This window comes from Geotrypetes seraphini, chromosome 10 (assembly GCF_902459505.1).
Source record: "Geotrypetes seraphini chromosome 10, aGeoSer1.1, whole genome shotgun sequence".
NCBI lineage: Eukaryota > Metazoa > Chordata > Amphibia > Gymnophiona > Dermophiidae > Geotrypetes > Geotrypetes seraphini.
Genome location: NC_047093.1, coordinates 29,098,879 through 29,121,038, shown reverse-complemented (window position 1 = coordinate 29,121,038; position 22,160 = coordinate 29,098,879). Strand labels below are relative to the sequence as shown.

General features: G+C 45.7%; 1 protein-coding gene across 2 annotated transcripts in view; it reads left to right on the top strand.

Annotated features, from left to right (window-relative positions):
* Positions 1 to 22,160, top strand: part of CASKIN2 (CASK interacting protein 2) — a 149,329-nt gene that overhangs the window by 110,089 nt on the left and 17,080 nt on the right. For both annotated transcript variants that reach the window (XM_033960349.1, XM_033960348.1), the window contains exons 5-17: positions 821 to 966; positions 2,872 to 2,967; positions 3,697 to 3,827; positions 7,001 to 7,109; positions 9,735 to 9,843; positions 13,321 to 13,415; positions 13,597 to 13,714; positions 15,406 to 15,582; positions 15,877 to 15,998; positions 17,316 to 17,397; positions 20,554 to 20,636; positions 21,234 to 21,344; positions 21,855 to 21,956. In XM_033960349.1, coding sequence (XP_033816240.1) covers positions 821 to 966; positions 2,872 to 2,967; positions 3,697 to 3,827; positions 7,001 to 7,109; positions 9,735 to 9,843; positions 13,321 to 13,415; positions 13,597 to 13,714; positions 15,406 to 15,582; positions 15,877 to 15,998; positions 17,316 to 17,397; positions 20,554 to 20,636; positions 21,234 to 21,344; positions 21,855 to 21,956 — 1,481 coding nt within the window. The remainder of the gene's footprint in view (positions 1 to 820; positions 967 to 2,871; positions 2,968 to 3,696; positions 3,828 to 7,000; positions 7,110 to 9,734; positions 9,844 to 13,320; positions 13,416 to 13,596; positions 13,715 to 15,405; positions 15,583 to 15,876; positions 15,999 to 17,315; positions 17,398 to 20,553; positions 20,637 to 21,233; positions 21,345 to 21,854; positions 21,957 to 22,160) is intronic.

Here is a 22,160-nt window from a genome sequence, read left to right as displayed (position 1 = left end):
ATTATATATAAATCGTTATCCACCCATGCAAAGAAACTGAGTAACTTATCTTAAATAGATGCAAATTATCCAAAGCCCGACGAGATCGGAGCCGTTGAGCACCCAGCCCTTATTGGGAGTGACGCAGCTAAAAATAGAGAAAGCCTATATAAAGGGTTAAACGGGGCCCAACGGGCTTTGGTTTTTAATAGGTGCTTCCTAGTACTGTTTCCCTCCTCCCCCCCCAACAAAAATCCCCAAACAATCCAGTGAGGCAGTCTTCACCATGTCCATTTGACAAAGCTGATACTACTGTAAATTACTCCCAACAGACAGACAAACAGGCAGTGCCAGAATATAGAAACAAATTTCCTTTGAGATTTTGCATTTCTTAGATTTTTTTAAATCTTCAGAATTTTTTTTTATATCAAATATGTAAACATTTTTTGAATTTGCAGCAGAAGCACAGAAAAACAACAGCTTTTTTTGCAATAACATGTGGGGCGGAAATATGACAGAAAAAAAAAAAAAAAATTCACACTGAGACTGGGACGTTTATGAATCCAATTGCTAGAACAGAATGTCCCTCAACGTCAGATCTGAAACTGAGCTACCCTAAGTGCAGATATCAAAGAAAGGGGATAATCTATTAGACTGAACGTGTTCCCTTAAAGACGGCTCGTATTATGGGATATGGCTGCCAGTCTCTCTTTCCTCCCTCCTCTGCCTCACGAGGACGCCTTGATCTTTTAAGTGGCCGTCCTTTGAACGAGCATATTTAAAACTCGGGCGCAGGAAATGGACTGCTCCCATTTTAAATGTTGGTTTAAATGTGTCCCAGGGATGCGTCCACTACACTATGCAGCTTGGCAAGGGAACCCAGAACCCGTCCACCTGCTTCTGCGGGCAGCTGCCTCTGTCAACATGGCATCAGCAGATGGGCAGATACCACTTCACCTCTCAGCACAATATGGACATTACGAGGTGGTGAGTAATGAGAGCAAACCTGAAAGTACTGGAAGGATGCCTCCAGTAGCGGTCACTGAGGAGGGGATAACAGCATAACTGCCATTACTCTTTTGATACCAGTCTATCATTTGTCATTATCTGGGGGATGCACTAAAGTCAGCGATCATTGCTAAACCTGTTTTCACAGCTTTAGCAACAATCACTGATAACCGACCCGATGCATAAAAATGGTGCACTGTGTGTTTTTACAATCGATTGCCCATTTTCCCATCCGGCCATGCAAATTAGTAAAACCCTATGTAAAATAGGCAAGCGCTTGGCTATTTAGCATTGGGTTTTACCGATCGTAAAAACCGATTGCTCTAGACCGGGTAATATCAAGCTAATCAAAGCCCTAGGCTCCTCCCCCTTATATCCAGGATACAGGAAGGAGCCTAAGGAAGGCCCTGATTGGCTCAGATGCCTAAGACAAATCCCAAGGGAGGGGTCTGAGGTGTCTGAGCCAATCAGGGGCTTAGGCCCCCTCCCCGTGCATTACATGATGCACTGGGGAGTGGCCTAAAGAACGGCATTCTTGACGGCGCATTGGAGGAAGCAGGAGGGACTGAGCACCCCTCCTGCTCCCCAACAAAAGGTACGGGGGAGGGGGCCTCCAGTGGCAGGAGGGAGTGAGTATCCCTCCTGCCTTTTTTTTCTGGGGGAGGGTAGGGGAGAGGTCTTTTCTGGCAGGAGGGAGTGGGCATCCCTCCTGACATTTTGCTGTGCGGCTGGGTGGTGGTGGTGGGGTGGTCAATCAGGATGGCAAGAGGGAGTGGGCATCCCTCCTGCCATCTTTTTGGGGTTCAGGGAGGATGTGGCATGCAAACTTGATAATGCATCGATCGCTGTTGGAGAATCGGCCAGAGAATCAGCCAACAACAATTGAGTCTCTATCTTTAGTGCATCTAGCCCAGGGGTCTCAAAGTCCCTCCTTGAGGGCCGCAATCCAGTCGGGTTTTCAAGATTTCCCCAATGAATATGCATGAGATCTATGTGCATGCACTGCTTTCAATGCATATTCATTGGGGAAATCCTGAAAACCCAACTGGATTGCGGCCCTCAAGGAGGGACTTTGAGATCACTGATCTAGCCCTATGAGATATAAAGCCACACATTAGCCAACCAGAAGCCAGTATTGCATATGTCATCTTAGATATAAGGCTCATCCATCCAGCTGCATGAGCCAGAGAGACAGCAGAGACCATGAAGAGTAAGTTAAAGAGACGAAGAAGCTGGTTCATGCATAGGGGTAGAGAGGAACCTAACCCTAGATGTTGAACTTGGGGAAGGGGAAGTGGGTGATATATTCCCATATGTAGCTTAGTAAGGGATTATGGGCAGCACACGCAGTGCCAGCAGTGGGCAGAGCACAAGAGGACATGACTTGACAAACCACCGCCATCATTATCGTGGCACCTAAACAGGGAGGTTGGCACCTGGGGTGGTGGCACAGGGCATCGCCGTGCACCCCCAATTCTTACCTGCCAATTGAGCACCCCCACCCTGCGTACCTTTTGAAATGTTCAACGGCGCAAGCTGCATCTTTCAACTGCGGCTCGCACCGATCTTGGCTCCCTTCTGACATCACATCCTGGTCCCCCGACTAGGACGTGACGTCAGAAGGGAGCCGAGGCCAGTGCGAGCAGCAAGTGGATGCTGCGGCTTGCACCAGCAAACATTTCAAGAGGTACGCTGGCTGGGTGGCAAAGAGGAGAAGTGATGGCATCCCCGTGAAGATGGCGCCTGGAGCGGTCCACCCCCTTTACTACGCCACTGTATGTAGACAACTATCCAAAGGGGAAAAATCATGGCTGGATAGACTATTTTTTGTCATAATCTGCTGTTCTTTCACTTCTAAGCACTTCTTTTCTCTCCATCCTGCAGTCTGAGATGTTGCTGCAGCATCAGTCCAACCCATGCCACATCAACAAGGCCAAGAAAACTCCCCTGGACCTATCCTGCGAGTTTGGTCGGCTGAAGGTACTTAGGCCCTTCCATTTGCATGAGTTAGAATCTGAGGTTAACGTCATCCAGGGATAGTATCTTCCATTGTATTGGCCCCAGGGAATGGAACAGCGGAACAGCCTCTCTGAGTATATTCGTGAACAGCAGAATATACAGAATTTCAAGAAATTACTCTAAAGGCATTTGTTCTGTCAAATGAAATGCAGGGTCTGAGATGGTTTAAACGAGGAGTGGAGACTGTTGATTGCAGAGTGCTGGTCGCTGTTTTATGGTTGCAGTGATGCGTGTTGTTGATGCGACTTATTTGTGATATGTAATTTTATATTTTGTATGTAAGGGTGTAATTTGCCCTGGGTAAGGGTGGGGGACAAACAAAAGCATAAGAAAAACCAATGTGGAGGACCGCCAGCCAATCAGGTTTTTAGGATAGCCCTAATGAATATGCATGGGGCAGATTTGCATGCCTGTCACCTCCATTATATGCAAATCCCTCTCATGAATATTCATTAGGGCTAGCCCAAAAACCGTGATTGTCTGGCGGTCCTCCAGGACAGGGCTGAGAACCACTGGTCTAGAGCAGAGCCTAAAGATTCAACATGTCTCTGTGCCAGTTGTAGCTCTGGTAGCTTGTTTGCTTCTCTCAAAATGAATGGTGGGAAATGAAGCAAAAAAGAACAGACCAACATTTTGTTCTCCTAGCCTCATTCCTCCATTTTATTTTTACAATTGACCTTATCTTTTTAGGTGGTTCAACTGCTGCTGAACAGTCATCTGTGTGTGGCACTCTTGGAAGGCCAAGCAAAGGATGCGAGTGACCCCAACTATACCACCCCCCTTCACCTGGCATCCAAAAATGGGCACAAGGAAATCATCCGGTGAGGACCCTTAAGCCCTCTGCGCAGAGTGGGCACGGAGCACAGTTTGCAAAAGAGCATTCTTGGATGACAATTCTTTTGTCGGGCTTGGCAAGTTTCTTCTGTACCCATTTTTGCATCATGGTCTAGCAAACAAGGGCATCCTGCCTGCCACGAGTTGATTGCACATCTTTCATCTCTTGAGTGTGAGCGATGCCGTGGTTGTTTATGAGAAGGCAAATCCTACTACCCGTGTTTCTCCGAACATAAGACAAAAAACACATTTGGGCTTATTTTCGAGAAATGTCTTATTTTTTTCCATGTACAACAATCATCTCTCCCTTCCTCTCCTCCACCCCAATTCTTCCTCTTTCCTTTCTCCCCACCTCCCTTCCTCTCCTCCACCCCAATTCTTCCTCTTTCCTTTCTCCCCACCTCCCTTCCTCTCCTCCACCCCAATTCTTCCTCTTTCCTTTCTCCCCACCCCCCACCCCATGTGCCGAATCTTTCTATCCCTCCCTCCCATCCCCTTGTGCAGCAGAACCCCACTGATCCTCCCACCGTGAGACTGACATCCCTCTGCTCTAAGGCCTCCAAAAACAGCAGTGGCGGCAGCTGTTTCTGGAGGACTCAGAGTGTAGGTATGTCAGGTCTCACCAGGGTGGGGAACGCTGAATTGACGACTGATTTTTCGGCAAATTGGGCAGCACTAATGTCAAGGATGGAGTCGGGGAGTGTCAGGGACATTTGGAGGGGGGGGCTTCAGGGGCTGATCTTAACTAGGGCTTATTTTTGGGATAGGGCTTATATTAGGAGCATCTTTAAAAATCATGCTAGGGCTTATTTTCGGGATAGGTCTTATTTTCAGGGAAACAGGAACATGTGGTTTTTCTAGCTTGGCAGCATGTGGGGAAGATTGTCAGGACGTTGGCCTGGATTCTAAAACCAGCGCCATTCAGAGCTCTACTGGTGGCTAAGTTAATTGTTTCAATTGGCTGATAACGGCGTGGTAATTGACCCCGCCATTAAAAACCAAATAAAATTTTTAAAAGTAGCCAAATCGATTGGATGTTGCCCCTCCGGAATTACTGACTCGCCACTGCAAATGAATTGCCCAAGTAGTGGTGACCGCCTTGAAAAAGCAAGAGCTCCCCCTTTTGGATGGTGTCCTTGAGAGAGTTAACCCATATAGCTTTGATGTCGAAATTAACTGCCCTTTGTAGAAATAGGCGCCCTCGTTTCCAAAAAGTTTGGGCTCCCTTTCTTGCTTGAAGTGAGAAATTCCAACCTGTGATACTTTAGGATTTTCATCTCTCGCTGGCGCTTTCACTACCCACACTGCTATTTTGAGATTGTTGTACCTTATGGGAGGGAAAGGTGGCCTGGAGGAGGGGGGGGGGGGTTGGGTTGTGGTAGGGGGATGCTTTAAAAATTGTTTTGTTAGGTTCGTAGACTCTTTCTTGGAGGCATTGTTTGGCCATGTACTGAAGAGTGATGGTTCCAAACAAACGAGACCAAAATACTTGTGCTAAGCGCTGCTCTTAGCACTGCGGTCTTGCACTCAGCAAAAGTATTTCAGCAATTGGTTTTTAAATCCTTTTCCACATTTATTAAAGACTGGCTCATAACATCTTGGATCCCGAAACACGGCCCGTGTTGGGTCCATTCATGATAAATGTGGACAGTGTTTATATTAGGGTTTTTATTGTTCTTATCAATTTTAATTTGAATAAACTACAACTGGAAGTCCAAGGACATTGATTTTCCACAGTCTCGTTTGTTTGGCACCGCTCTTCTTTTCCTGGGGAAATTTGGGTTTTCTTGCTTTTGCCGTGCCTCTGAAGAGTGGCAGTGCGTCGTAAGTGGAACCCATAGCGTTATGTCACTTGTACTTTTGTGACTTTTTTGCAGTTTTATGATGCAACATTGTCTTTTTGGTATTTTGTTTTATGTGGTTGAATAAACTTTATAGACTATAAAACAGGAGAACCAAATCCACAAACTCAAAGACGTGAAGCTAAGAGTGGAAATGTCCTAAAAAAAAATGGTGGACTCAATTTATTTCTAAAATGTCCTTTTATTTATCCAAAAGCTCAATGACTCAACATGTACATGTTTCGGCCAAACTGGTCTGCCTCAGGAGTCTTATGAGTCTTCAACTGGATATATCCACTAATGGGTTGGATGCCAGGTCGCTGATGTATAACTGGAGGAGCTGCCGCACAGCGAAAGATTAGAGAAACTGGGCCTCTTCTCCATCGAACAGAGGAGATTGAGAGGGGACATGATCGAAACATTCAAGGTACTGAAGGGAATAGACTTAGTAGATAAGGACAGGTTGTTCACCCTCTCCAAGGTAGGGAGAACAAAAGGGCACTCTCTAAAGGTGAAAGGGGATAGATTCCGTATAAATGTAAGGAAGTTCTTCTTCACCCAGAGAGTGGTAGAAAACTGGAACGCTCTTCCGGAGGCTGTTATAGGGGAAAACACCCTCCAAGGATTCAAGACAAAGTTAGACAAGTTTCTGCTGAACAGGAACGTGTGCTGGTAGGGCTAGTCTCAGTTAGGGTGCTGGTCTTGGACCAGAGGGCTGCCGCGTGAGCGGACTGCTGGGCATGATGGACCACTGGTCTGACTCAGCAGTGGCAATTCTTATGTTCTTATGTTCTTAATTACGCGGGCTCCTGCGACTTTCAGCATTTTATGTGATTACTCAGTTATACATGTTTTGAACTGTTGAGCTTTTGGATAAATAAAAGGACATTTTAGAAATAGAGTCCACCATTTTTTTAGGACATTTCCACTCTTAGCTTCATGTCAATAAACGTTATAAGTTCCTACAAGAAATGACACCGAAATTATGTCTACATAGATGCTTAGCAGCACTGAATGTCAAACAAGGCGTGGTTATGGCGCTGCTAAGCATGAGTCTATATTGAAGGTAGACGCCGAAAAATGTAGACCTGTAAAACCCCAGCCTACATTTCCAGCGCCCAATGTCGCCTCAGGCTGCCACGATTCTGAAAGAGGTGCCGTGATCAGAGTGGCACGCGACTGGCGCGGTTTTTCAGGCGCCGCTTTCAGAATCTGGGCCTTTGTGTATCGTATAGCGGGCGGTGGCGCTGCCTTCTTCGCACTTGTCAGAGCGGGATCGCGCTGCCGACTGAAACAGGCCACTTTCATTCTCCCAACAGGCAGCTGCTGAAAGCCGGGATAGAAATCAATAAACAGACCAAAACGGGGACAGCACTGCACGAGGCAGCCCTGTATGGAAAGACAGAAGTTGTGCGCCTGCTGCTGGATGTAAGTGGAAGGGCTCTTGATGGGAGAAACACTAAACAGAGTTTGAATTTCAGACAGAGAAATTGTTTCACCGGGTGCCAAACATGCCCCCCCCCAAAAAAAATCCCTTCCCCTCTGGTGACTCTTCAGGCCTCGCCCCATCTGGCATCGTAAATCAACCCCCTCCTTTACTAGCGCGGTAACTGCTTCGACATTCAAAGAATTCCTATGGGGGTCGGAGCAGTTACCGCCGCTGCCAGCGCTGACACCCGCACTACGCATTAGTAAAAAAGGGGGCAAGTTTCAAGTTTATTTAAAATTTCATTTTAACGCTTAGCAGCATTTCTAAGCATTGTATATCAATAAAAAAAAGTGGGATACGGTTAAATATATACGACAAACTCATGTAGACCTAAGTAGACTTACAAAAAAAAAAGTGAAGGAGGAAGAACTGTAATATTTATAGTAAGAGAGACATTTAAGGAATGAATAAAGGGTGGGGAAACGTAAATTAGGAAAATAGTATTAAAAAAAAAGTATTGCTAAAAAGAGAAACTTTTTTTTTTTAATTGACTGAGCTCTTGTCATAAATGTCAAAAGCGTCCCTAGTTCCTTTTAATTTAGGAAACCTGTTACCAGGATCTAAAAAGAGAGCGCATAACACAATGTGAGACACTGCAGCTGTCTCGCCAGCGTCCCATCAGGCGGAGGACACGTCTACAGTACTCCCCCGAAGTTCGCAGGGGTTCCATTCCAGGAACCCACGCGAATTTCAAAAAAACGCGAATACGGTTTTTTTGCCTGTCGAAAGGCAGGAGAGGGCAGCTGGGGCGCCGGCGGGTGCAGAAAATCACTCGCGGAATGCTCCGACCGCCTTTTCCTGTTACTAAAGTCAGGCTACACCGATCAGGAGCTGCTTTGACACGTCAGATAGCGTGTCAAAACAGCTCCTGATCGGTGTAACCATGACTTCAGTATAAGGAAGTGGCGGTCGGAAAATACTGCGAATTACTGAGTCCGCGGTTCGCGAACTGCGAATTCGGGGGGGTTTACTGTATAGGGTTTTTCAACAAGTTTCAAGTTTTATTTAAAATTTGATAAATCGCTTAATCGTACTTCTAAGCGATGAACATTGTTTAAAAAAATGTACAACATACAAGGGGTACCATATATCAGACGTACAAAAGACGTACAGGACTTAACTGTGCCAAAGGGAGAGGAGGAGAAGATATACAATAATGGATAGGAAATAAGACAAGTAAGGGAAAGACAACAGGATGGGTAAGAAGGAACCAAAGATAACGGAGAGAGAGAAAAAAAAAAAGCCGTTTATAACATAACATTATCGATCCAACGTATTGTCCATTATAAATCTACTCAGGCGATGCAGTGAAGTCTCTCTGTAGTGAACAAACAAATCTTGAAAACAGTGATCAGTGGGGCTATATGTGATAAAAGTGAGCTAGTCCATAGCAAAGTGATGTTTAAGTTACTCTTTCACACCAGACTGAGGTCAAGCCCTGGGTTGGTTATTCCACTACAATCCTAATACTCCATGTTAACAAAAAAAAAATAAAACCACTGAGCAGCTGATGCTTGGCCGCAATTTGGATTTAGGTTTTTGAGGGTCACAAAATATACTCTGAGTTACATGTGATATTTATTTTAAAAATTTCTATACAGTTTTATATCAAAATGGTTTACAAAATGGTTACATACATAAAATATTAAAACAAATCAGGACAAGTAGAAACAGACAGAATTAATTCTTACAACAGTAAAAAAAATCCTTAAGATCTGAAGATAAAGCCCTGCTAGTAGTACCTTCCTTAAAAATTATATATTCTAGGAGAGATATGATCTTTTCCGCCACAGCCCCACAAATTTGGAATTCACTTCCACTCAATATAAGAGAAGAAAAATCACTTAGCAAGTTTAAAAGTCTACTAAAGAGCTGGCTATTCAAGGACGCTTTCCAATAGATCTGTCATAAGCTATAATAGTTTCAGGAAGTTGATCTAATAGAAAGCGGGTATTTATTCCCCTACCTTTCGTGGCTTAATCCTCCCCTGGTTTTATTTTTACTTTTAGTTTGGTTTGTTGTTTTTTTTTGTTTTTTTAGAATTGTATTTATGTTAATTGTTGTTTACCGCTTCCCTCCTTATATGTACTATTGTATTAGGAATGAATGTTATGTTTGTTGGTTTTTAATATTTTACATAACTTTGGAACTTATGTAAATCACATTGGATTTGGACTATGCGAGTTAAAAAGAAACTAAATAAACTTGAAACTAGTAATGATCAATACTCAGAAAAATGCATCAACAAATAATTGTGTTTTTAACAGTTTTCTAAATGAACTCCTATCACTGCATTTCCAAATTTGGCCAACAAGGGCATTCCATCATTTTACCCCTGCATATGAAAAGGTCATTGCATTGGTTTCCGCAAATTTTGGGTTGACATTTGTTTTCAACAATGCAGAATTTTCCAAACGCAGTGATCTTGTTGGTTGACAACTAGACGTCTTACTTTTAAAGAATTCTGGAATTATGCCATATAAAAACTGGTGACAGATCATAATTGCTTTGTATTGGATTCTAAATGCATGGGTGCGCACTCACTGGTATTTGTCTCTGGACAGAGTGGCATTGATGTGAACATTCGAAACACCTACAACCAGACGGCGCTAGATATTGTCAACCAGTTCACCACGTCACATGCCAGCAAGGAGATCAAGCAACTCCTGCGAGGTAAGCAACAGGATAGACGCATGAGCCCAGCCTGACTAGATACTGACTAATGACAACTCAATACCCGGAGCTACCCTAGAGTTTTAGAGTAGCCTCAGATGCTCCATCCGTGGCTGGTACTGGCCAGAGGAAACACCCACTGCTGGACCAGTGGCGTACCAAGGGGGGGGGCGGGGGGGGCGGTCCGCCCCGGGTACCAAGCCCTGAGGGGGTGCTCCCGGTCCGGTCCAGTTACCCCCCCTGCGCCGGGTGTCGCGTCTGGAAACAGCCTGCAGCAAGATCGCGATGCCAGAGATCTTTGCCTGCTTCGACTGTTTCCTCCGCCACGGTCCTGCCCCTCCTCTGATGTCAGAGGAGGGGCGGGACCGCGGCGGAGGAAACAGCCGAAGCAGGCAAAAATCTCTGGCATCGCGCGATCTTGTTGCAGGCTGTTTCCCCAGGGCAGTAGCGTACCAAGGGGGGCGAAGGGGAGGTCCATCCCGGGTGCCGCCTTAGGGGGGGGGTGCACAGCTGGCCCGGTCCCTATCGCGCTCCTACCCTCCCAGCGAAAGCAGCATCGGCGCCATTATCGAAAAAGGTAATGGCGCCAGGCCTTGGAGCACCAAGGCAGACCGCTTCTCCCCCCTCCCAGCCGAAACCCCGCTGACCATCCTATCTCTCTCCCCCCCCCAAGTGAACCTTTCTGACCCTCCCAGCGAAAGCAGCAAACCTCCCTCCAGTAGCGTCGGCTTTATCCTCCCTCTGCCGCATCACTGATGACGTCATCAGTAACGCGGCAGCGGGAGGAGAAAGCCGCGAAGGAGGTTTGCTGCTCTCGCTGGGAAGGTCGGAAAGGTTCACGGGGGGGGGGGAGATAGGAGGGTCAGCGGGGGTTCGGCTGGGAGGGGGGAGAAGCGGACTGCCTCGGTGCTCCATTACCTTCTTCGGGCAGCAGCAGCGTTTACAATTCGCTGCTGTTGCCGGCTTCAGGCCTTGTTCTCTGCCGGGTCCTGCCTACTTCCAGTTTTCATGAAGACAGGACCCGACAGAGAGGAAGGCCTGAAGCGGGCAACATCAGTGAATTGTGAATGCTGCTGCTGCCCGATGAAGTTCAGGACATCGGGGAAGGAGCAGGGAGAAATCGGCTGCTGGCTTGGGGGTGAGGGTAGGGAAAGAATCGTGGAAGTGGAGAAATCGGCACGATGGCTTTGTGCAGGCTAGGGGGAGAGAGAAAGAAAGGAAAAAATAAAGAGGGGGGGCCAGGGGGAGAGAGAAAGAAAGGCAGAAAGAAAGAGGGGGACCAAGGGGAGAGAAAGAAAGGCAGAAATAAAGAGGGGGTCAAGGGGGAGAGAAAGAAAGGCAGAAAGAAAGAGGAGGGCCAGGGGGAGAGAGAAAGAAAGGCAGAAAGAAAGAGGGGGGACCAAGGGGAGAGAAAGAAAGGCAGAAAGAAAGAGGGGGGTCAAGGGGGAGAGAAAGAAAGGCAGAAAGAAAGAGGGGGGCCAGGAGGAGAGAGAAAGAAAGGCAGAAATAAAGAGGGGAGCCAGGGGGAGAGAGAAAGAAGAAGGATCAGAAGAAGGACCAGAGACTCATGAAATCACCAGACAAAAAAGTAGGAAAAATGATTTTATTTTCAACTTAGTGATCAAAATGTGTCCGTTTTGAAAATTTATATCTGCTGTCTATATTTTGCACTATGGCCCCCTTTTACTAAACCGCAATAGAGTTTTTTAGCGCAGGGAGCCTATGAGCGTCGAGAGCAGCGTGGGGCATTCAGCGCAGCTCCCTACGCTAAAAACCGCTATCGCAGTTTAGTAAAAAGGGAGGGGGAATATTTGTCTATTTTTGTATAGTTGTTACTGAGGTGACATTGCATAAAGTCATCTGCCTTGACCTCTTTGAAAACCCGCGGAATATAAATGATAATTAACATTTTCTCTGCGTACAGCGTGCTTTGTGTTTTTAAAATTTTATTGTTGGTAGATCATTTTGACTTGGCCACAAAGGTAAGGGGGAGGGAGGGAGGGGAACTGCTGAAAGACATCTAATAATCCTTGCAGGCTTGACTGCAGGGAATTATTTTTGTAAAATCATGTTTTGTTATGTGACTGGCATTATCTAGACTTTAATTTCTATGAATGAATAGAATGAAAATGATATAAAATTACTTGCTTGTTTTTATGTGCGTGCGCTGAAGGAAAGTGGAGAGAGAGTGGGCTGAGGATGCTGAAGGGAAATGGGGAAGAGAGTGGGGAGAAGACGCTGATTTATAAATTGACAATTGTACAGAATATTGTTTCTTTTTATACTTTAATATAAACAATTCAAGGCTTGTGTGGATGGAATCAGGTGGTTTGCGGGGATGGGGACCGAGCTTACGGGGATTAGTCCAATAAAATTGTATTTTTTTATATCTCATTATTTGTTTTATTTTTATTTGTTAATTTATAAAGTGGTGATTGTTATGTATCAGTTTTTTCAAATTTACATCTACTGTCTTTATATTTTGCACTGTATTAGAGGACATGTGTTACTGTTTTTTGTGGTGTTGCATTGTATCCAGGGTCTGGTTTCTTGGAGGATCAGTTTAACTTTTGTCTACATATTTCTATTTTTAGTTTGTGATTATTCCATTTTGGGCGAGGGTGTATCTCTGTTCTGTGTGTATGAAAAAGACATAGTTTTCAGTTGGCATTGACTACAGGACCAATTGACTGTGCGGGATCTGGCTTGTTTAGTTTTACAATGTATGTGTTGGTGTTCTAGTGCTCACTGCAGTGTTTAAGATGCAGCCTTTTCCTAGGTACACTCTTGTGGTGCGATATGTAGATTGGTACTAAAAATCATATTTTTCATATAGATGGGGGGGGGGTGTCAAAAAATGATGGGCCCTGGGTGCCACATACCCTAAGTACGCCACTGCCTGCAACTACTCCATATGTACTTCTAATGTCATGACAATTTAGACATAATTTATGTTTTGTTATGTTTGGAATAATGGTTACATATATGAGGTTCAATAAAAGAAAATTTTCACTGCCTGTTTCTATTCTGACCATTTATTCCATTTCATGGTTATTGCAAAAAAAAAAAAAAAATTTTTACATGGGGGGGGGGGGGTGTCAAAAAATGATGGGCCCCGGGTGCCACATACCCTAGGTACGCCACTGTGCTGGACACCTTTTTTTTAACTTTCATCATTCTGTCTGTTATTGAGAAAGACATAGGGGAAGCTACTGCTTGCCCTGGATCGGTAGCATGGAGTGTTGCTACTCTTTTGGATTCCAGAATCTTGCTATTCTTTAGGATTCTGAATAGAATGTTGCTACTCTTTGGGTTTTGGCCAGGTATTAGTGACTTGGATGGGCTACTGGGCTTGATGGACCATTAGTCTGACCCAGTAAGGCTATTCTTATGTTCTTAACTTTTACCTTTCTCTCTATCCTTCTCGTCATTGTTCTGTTAAAGCCTCTGTTTCACTAGTCCCTTCTTTGTCTTCAGAGGCATCAGGAATCCTGCAGGTCCGAGCTCTAAAGGACTTTTGGAACATCCATGATCCAACAGCTCTGAACATCCGAGCAGGAGATATCATTACAGTAAGAAATCTGTCTAGCCGAACACAACAACGCTACTGTCACTTCCCGCCAACTGTCTGAAACGGAACTTGCCGCATGCTTTCTTTGCTTGGCTTTTTTTCTGCCTTACCATAGCGGTTGCAGAAGGTGAGATTTGTGTCCTCCCATTTTGCTGAAAGCTGTGTTGTTTTTCCCTCTGCAGGTGTTGGAGCAGCATACAGATGGCCGTTGGAAGGGCCACATCCATGACAGCCAGAAGGGCACTGATCGAGTTGGTTATTTCCCTCCATCCATCGTTGAGGTCATTAGCAAACGCTTGGGTCAGTCACAGTGAACGGCATGTTTATTGGGAGAAGAGGACATTGAGAGTAGTCCAGTAAGGTTCAGGCATGACGTGCCTCAGTATCCCGTATAGAGGGACTGGAAGAATAGTCTAAGGGTTAATGCAGCGGCCTGAGAACCTTGGGAACTGGGTTCAATTCCCACCAGTGGCATAGTAAGGGTGAGTGACACCTGGGGGGATGGCGCCTCCCCTCCCCCCACCGCCACATGCATTCCCCCCTTTCCTTTCCCCATACCTTTTTAACTTCTCTGGCCACGTCGGTGTCAGCTCGTCCTTTGACATCACTTCCTAGGCACAGATCCCGGAAGTGACGTCAGATAGAGCGCCGATGCCAACGCGGGCAGCAACCTCACACCGGGGAAGTAAAAAAAGGTACGGCGGAAGGAAAGGAGCGCAAAGCAAGGAGAGGAGCGGGGGGATGTTGGGTGGAAAAGAGGAGGGGTGCCACACCCTTAGGAAGACCATGCCCGGGGCAGACCAACTCCCCCCCCTTACTGTGCCACTGATTCCCATTGCAGCACCTTGTGACTCTGTTCAAGTCACTTTGCCCCAGGTATAAAATAAGTGCCTGTATATAATATGCAAACCGCTTGGATTGTAACCACAGAAAGGCAGTATAGTACTCCCATGAAATTCGTGGGAGTTCCGTTCCGGGAACCCCTGCAAATTTTGAAAAACCGCAAATGCGGTTTTTTGCCTGTCAAGGGGCAGGGGAGGCAGGAGAGAGCAGCTGGAGCACTGGCGGGCAAAGAAAATCCCTCGCGGTCTGCTCCGACTGCCTCTTCCTGTCGTAAAGTCAGACTACACCAATCAGGAGCTGCTTTGATTGGTGTAGCCTGACTTTACGACAGGAAGAGGCGGTCGGAGCAGACCGCAAATGAGTGAGTCCGCGAACTGCGAATTCAGGGGGGAACGCTGTATTTCAAAATTCCCTCCCCTTTCTCCCAAAGGCATTTTTGCACATATGTGGCCACACATGGGCTGAAATTCCCACTTATAAAAGGCCAACCATTATAAAATCATCTCTATGATATGATATGGCATGTAGAGGTGAGGGAGGGTTTTTATGTGATATAATATGTAACTGTATTTTATATATTGTTCCCGACCCTGATAGCCTTTTCAACTAAATGTGCAGGTTACAAAAATATATATTACGTTAAATTAGAAGTGAAATTTGGGCAGATTGTGTGTGTGTGTGCATATACATATGTACTTAAACATAAATGCCTAGGCATTCACACCTGCTCCAGGGCAGGAGTGGAAGAGTTTTACAGTGGTTAGTGCAGTGCTCTGAGAACCTGGGTTCACTTCCCACTTCAGCTCCTTGTGACCCTGGGCAAAGTCACTTAACCCTCCCATTGGCCTATGTACAAAAACTTCAATTGGGAGCCCACTAGGGCTGCAGAAAGGACCTGCATCTAAATAAATGTGAACCACCTCTAACCCTGAAAGGCAGTATATAAAAAATCATGACTCCTATACCCTAAATATTTGCACATGTAAGCACAATTTCTGCCACTTGGGTTAATATTTTATAAAGACTAGTAGGCATCGATTTGTTTTATAAAATTAATCTAAAACAGGCATATACTGAGCACCGCTTTATAAATTCACCCTCCTACTGTCCTCATCATTTTAGCTCTCTTCTTTTTATCTCTCAAATAGGTACCACTCTCTCACGCAGTGCCACGGTACCAGCGCAGAGACAGGGCCTGGCAAAAATGCAGCCAGTTGGTCCCAATGTTCTTCCAGTTGCCTTGGTGCCTCCTGTAGCCAGCCATCACCAGCCAGGGCAGGCAAACGGCCAACCCAGTACAAAGGGGACTGGCCCTGAAAACATAGGTAAGGCTCTGTTTGAGGCAGGAAATATATCGCTCAAGGGTCAAACACACAGTCTCTATGACTGGCAGTAAGGTACATATCCTAAATACAACAGCAGGGGAGCCAGAGAAAATGCAGCACTAGAGGAATTGAAATCCATCCCCAAAAATGCTATTGCATCCAGGGGAGGGTTCAATGTATGGACAAATGACTGAGGCGATGTCAAAAATGAAATTTCTTCCACCAGCAAACAATCATATCTGTGTTTGAATAAAACCTGGGCACCCTAACTTTCTCCTTTCCCCCCTACAATAGCAGGAGACAGGAACAGTGTGGGCAGCGATGGGAGTGTGGGCAGCACACGCAGCGCTGGCAGTGGGCAGAGCACAGAGGGTATGACTGGACAGACCACCACCATCATTATCGAGAATGCCAAGGTAACTGAACATGCAGAAAACAAATTCTTGCAATTCTCTTAGTGAAGAGAGACAACCAAGACAGAAATTAACTACTGTCCTGTGGCTTTACAGAGCTTGGCTCAATATCTAATTCATCAGAGCTTGCTTCATTTTTTTTTTTTTTCTTTTAAGGTCTAATAATTAGATGGGCACTGAAGGGTAATTTTATGCAGTTGGCCAAATATATGCAAAAATGATTAGTATAATAGCATATACCCACATATGTGTGCACAGTAGTCTATAAGTACACACATATGTTTCATAGCATGTGTTTGACACTAGGGGCATAGCCAGACACCCAGTTATGGGCAGGGCTAAGACCAAAGAGGGTGGAAACATTATCCCTACCACCCCAATCTCTCCCTCCCTTCCCAGGTGATTGGAAGGATCACATAACTCCATGCCCCCCTCCTCCACCCCCCCCACCCCCCCCCCCCCCCCCACACACACACATAACTTTTAAATTCCTTTAGGGCTCAGCACGCAGCAAGCAGCAATTAATTCCCCTTGTTCACGCCAGCTCCAAATCTTCCCTCTGGTGCAACTTTTTGGTCCTGCAAACAGGAAGTTGAATTGGAGGGAAGGCTTAAAACTAGCGCACGCAAGGAAAATGAGTTGCTGCTGGAGAAGAACTAGAGGATTTTTCTCTTAAATTAGGTTCATTTTGCTATTTTAAGTACACACAGCAACTATAAAAGCGTTACAGACAGTGTTCTGAGAAGGGGGACATTAAGGAACTTTTGTGAACTGAAGAGCTTGCACCTTAGTATGGGAAAATAGAAACGTTTGGTCCTTCTAAACAAATGACAGCATGTATTAATAGTAAAAAGATTATCTTTCCATCCATATTAGAATTAGTAGAACAGCTGCAGCATTTCATTATTCTGCTGGTTGTGTCTACAGCAAATATAATTCATCCATAGCGTCTCTCATGCTTGGCATGTATGCTGCAGACATATTCTGTAGCATCTCCAACGATGAGACATTCATGTACAGCCAGCCAGCATCCTCTACTGCAAGGCTTCTTTGCCTTCTGGAAACTACTGCTACTTTGGAAAAGCCTGGTGGTTTGGGCCTTTACTTTTATACCAGAGATGAAGGCTTAGAACTGGTATTATTGTGGAATGCTCACAATGTCCTATATCCGCCAAGTCTGTACCTCCCACTAAAGTTTGTCCTGCTTATACTGTGAATATACTCTTGTGACCCGTTCTGGGCTTCTTTGCGAGGACGGGCTAAAATAAACGATTAAATAAATAAATAAATGAATAAACAATGTGTTTCTTTTGAATGCAGCCACTGACCCCTGGTGGAGATGACGTGCAACTGCACAGCTTAGGACCTGAATCTTGGAGCCAACAGATGGATCCTGTAACAGGTTGGTAAAAGCTATTCAGGAAAAAAGAAAGACAATTGTTCAGCTCCTAGCTTCCTACTGCATCTAGGCCACCTCCTTTCTGTATTTTAAGTGGAGCAGCCTTTCAGACCAGTTTACAGATGATAAAGGTCGCTTCTATCTCTTCAATATCACCAAAATTTGCCCCTTTCTCTCTGAGCACACTACCCAGACCCTTGTCCAAGCTTAGATTACTGCAATCTACTCCTAACTGGTATCCCTCAGTGTCGCCTCTCCCCTTTGCAATCTGTGCAAAACTCTGCTGTGTGACTCATCTTCTACCAACCTCGCTACGCTCATGTCACCCCTCTCCTTCAGTCACTTCACTGGCTCCCTATCTGCCATCGCATACAGTTCAAGATCTTATTGCTGACCTATAAGTGTGTTCATTCTGCTGCCCCTCAATATCTCTCCTCGCTTCTCTCTCCTTATGAACCTCCCAGAGAACTCAGTTCCTCAGATAAGTCACTCTTAACATCACCCTTCTCCTCCACTACCAATTCTGGACTTCGTTCCTTTCATCTAGCTGCCCTCTATGCCTGGAATAAATTACCTGAGTTTGTGATTCATAGACAAAAGCGCCGAAGACAAAGGCGCGCGCCGACAACTGAGCGCAAAACGGAAGTGTGAAAAAGAGTGTTTTTAGGGGCTCCGACGGGGGGTTTTGTTGGGGACCCCCCCCCCCACTTTACTTAATACAGATTGCGGCGGTGTTGTGGGGGGTTGGGGGGTTGTAACCACCCTCATTATACTGGAAACTTAACTGTTTCCCTGTTTTTAAGGGGAAAAGTGAAGTTTTCAGTAAAATGTGGGGGGTTACAACCCCTCAAACCCTCCACAACGCCCCCACAACGCGGCGCGATCTGTATAAAGTAAAGTGGGGGGTTCCCCCCCACCCCCCGTCGGAGCCCTTTAAAACAGTCATTTTCTTCAGCGCGCACCTACGCGCTGCGCTGTTGTCTGCGCGCGCCTTTGTCCTGGCGTGCTTTTGACCTGACACCGAGTTTGTCCATCAAGCCCCTTCCCTTCCCTTGTTTAAAAGCAGACTGAAAACCCACCTTTTTGATATAGCCTTCAATCTTCTGCCCTTCAGCCCAGCCAGCTGATTAACCGTTCTCCTTAACTGTATCCATGACATCCCGTTTGTCTGTCTTGCCTGTTTAGATTGTAAGTTCTTTTGAGCAGGGACTGTTTTCTTACTCTTTGTGACTCTACAGCGCTGCGTGCGTCTGGTAGCGCTATAGAAATAATTAATAGTAGTAGTAGCAAGTGATAGATGGAGGAGTCTGATCAGAGTCTGTGCGCTGTGGCCTAGCTAATGCCACTCTACACTTACTTGACTTGTTCTACACTTACATGCTACATTGCTTCAGATACCAGTTGGCTCGGTCTCTGGCCCTTTTTTTAAAAGAGGCTTTGGAATTTAATATTGCATTGCATATCAATGCTGTGAAAAGTACTATTACTCTCAAGCTGCGTCTCGAGATATTTCGTCAGGAATATAGAAACATGATAGCAGATAAAGGCCAAATGGCCCATCTAGTCTGCCCGTCCGCAGTAACTATTATCTCTTACTCTCTCTCTGAGAGATCCCACGTGCCTATCCTAGGCTTTCTTGAATTCAGACAGTCTGTCTCCACCACCTCTTCTGGGAGCCTTTTCTACGCCTCTACCACCCTTGCTGTAAAAAAAAAAAAAAAAAGTATTTCCTTAGATTACTCCGGAGCCTATTGCCTCTTAACTTCATCCTATGCCCTCTCATTCCAGAGTTTCCTTTCAAATGAGAGACTTACTCATGTGCATTTACATCACATAGGTATTTAAACGTCGCTATCATATCTCCCCTCTCCCGCCTTTCCTCCAAAGTTAACAGATTGAGGTCTTTAAGTCTGTCCCTATACGCCTTATGAAGACGACCACGCACCATTTTAATAGCCTTCCTCTGGACCGACTCCATCCTGTTTATATCTTTTAGAAGGTGTGGCTTCCAGAATTGTACACAATATTCTAAATGAGGTCTCACAGGGGCTTCAATACCTCCTTTTTCCTACTGGCCATACCTCTCCCTATGCAACCTAGCATCCTTCTTTTGTTGTCATTTATGTATAGTATTTAACCAGGCTGCTCTTTACATGTATATTAAGATGAAGATGGAACCCCCCCCCCCTGAGGCAGGCAGACATGCCAAAAAACAGCCTGTATCAGGTCCATACATGTTTAACTTTTATTGCATGCTCTATTGCTACAGCAGTGCTTTGGGGTGGTCATCTCTGCCCCCCTTTTGTTTTGTGAAAAACATAGCGCCCGATTGTAGTAGCATCAGGCCTGGGTTTGGAGAGTCCTATTGTGGTCCCAGTCAGGAAATACTGAATAAGTGGCCAGAAAACCAAGTTCTCACCTCGCCCCCCCCCCCTCCCCCGATCTCAGGGCGTCCAAATTACTGGTTTACTGTGAAGTGAGATGTTGCAGTTCTTTGGACATCACGTTGAATTTTATTTTTTTTTTTTTAATTGTAACAAAATCTAATTTAGACAATGGGGGGCTGCTGCTGCTAGGGGCAGAGGGAAGTGACTGCTTTAAGAAAGGTCTCAGATCAAAAATAGTAACAGTAGATGATTTATTTACTTATTCAATTTTCTATATTGTTCTCCCAGGGGAGCTCAGAATAGTGTACGTGAATTCATTCAGGTACTCAAGCATTTTTCCCTGTCTGTCCTGGTGGGCTCACAATCTAGCCAATGTACCTGGGAAAATGGGGGGGGGGGGGGAGGGGGATTAGGTGATTTGCCTGGGGTCAAAAGGAGCAGCATGGGTTTGAACCCACAACCTTAGGATGCTGAGGCTATAGCTTTAACCACTGTGCCACACTTTCCCCCTTGATGAGGACAGAAAAAGGCCAATTGACCTATCAAGTAGACTGTATGGGATATATCCTAGCTACCAGCTAAAAAAGTTCAGCAACCCATAGGCTGTCTCCAAGCTTAGGTCCTGTATTATATAGATGGCATAACAGGATCTCCTACTTAATAGAACTTAGCTCCATCCCCTTTCCCCTCACTAGCACTGATTTCCGAGAATGCAGCTCCAGGTTCCAATGAGATGGCATTAATTGCTCATTTTCCTTCTTTCTTGATTCAGGAACCCTCCGTCATCTGTCTAACTGCAAACTTGGTGAGATCTCTCAGCAACACAGCTGGCCCGAGCAGCTCCTGGAAGGAAAGGTATCCAGACTAAGGAGACGTCTAGATACCAGCAAGCCATAGCCTACACCTTCTGCTAGACTCCCTTGCCCTTTCAGGAATCCTGACAAATGTGCTGTAAAGCGCGAGAATCATTAGTATTAATAAATAGATCTATACAGTGGTGTAATAAGGGTGAGCGGTGCCCCCCTCCCTTCCCTTTCCCTATACCTTTTTAACTTCTTCGGCATCAGCAACGCGCCCGCGTTAGTGTCGGCTCACCCTTTGACGTCACTTCCTAGGTGCGGGTCCCAGAAGTGACATCGGAGAGAGCGCCGACGCAGGCAGGAACCTCATGCCGAGGAAGTAAAAAAAAGGTACAGAGGAAGTCAAGAGGAGGAGATGTGCCCCCCCCCCCCACACACACACACACCCTCACTACGCCACTGGATCTGTATCATAGTTATAATCCCCATCCTCACATGTTTAACGGTAACAATAGAGAATGATAGGTTTTGTTAAGCTGCTTGTAGCTGGGATGGGTAGGCTGGTAGCAGGAGAAAAAGCACAGAAAGTGAATTGTCCTCCTCCTCTCTCCCAACTGAGGGTTTTTTTTTCCATTTTCCTTCTGCCCCCCAGGACGCTAAGGCTATTTACAGTTGGTTGAACGAGTTCCAGCTACAGATGTACACAGCTCATTTCATCAACGCAGGCTATGACATTCCTACCATCAGTCGCATGACACCAGAGGTAAGTGCCTCCCCAGTACCAGGTGATTGTACCTGTGAGATGGAGAACATGGCCCTGGCCCCAGGGAGAGAGCAGACCGACTTCTCACAGGAAAAACGATAGGAAGGCGAACAGAATCACTAGCATCAGATTTAGGGAGCTGCTGCTCCTTTGGGGGATTTAGGAAATGCTTAGGCCCCAGGGCAAAATATAACTTTTCAGCCACAATTAGGAGAGGTATTTACTAGTACTTTACAATTGACGGGTCACAATTCCTTTTTCGTTCTCTGATGACTTCATTTTCCTCTAGTAATAGAAAGGTAGGGGGGGGGGCTTCTGATCATGAAAGGTGATGACATCTGGAGGTGACTTTTCCTAAAGAAAGCACAAGAGCCATTCTGACGGAACAGTTCTGTTTTGGCCCTCTGTCCGGCCTCCATTCTACAATCTGGCACAATCCAGCTACAGCAGTTGCTGGAACATAAGAGCATGAATCAAAGAAACTACCAGCCCTCGTGTGTTTATTTGTAGGATCTGACTGCTGTAGGAGTAACAAAGCCAGGTCACAGGAAGAAAATTTCTACAGAGATCAGCAAGTTGAGCGTTGCTGAATGGCTCCCAAATTACACCCCGGTGAGTTGGGTTTTTTTTTTTTCCATCAAGCTTGAATGGCACAGGAAGGGGTAAGCAAGGAGCAAGGTGAATCAGCTTCCTGTCCTTCTGCTATACACACACTGGCACCAGGCCTCCCACTGGTTGCTCGCAAATGTTGTATTATTCCGTTCTGTAGGGCTGCAGTGGAGACTCCTTTTATTTCTTTATAAATGGACTGAGGTT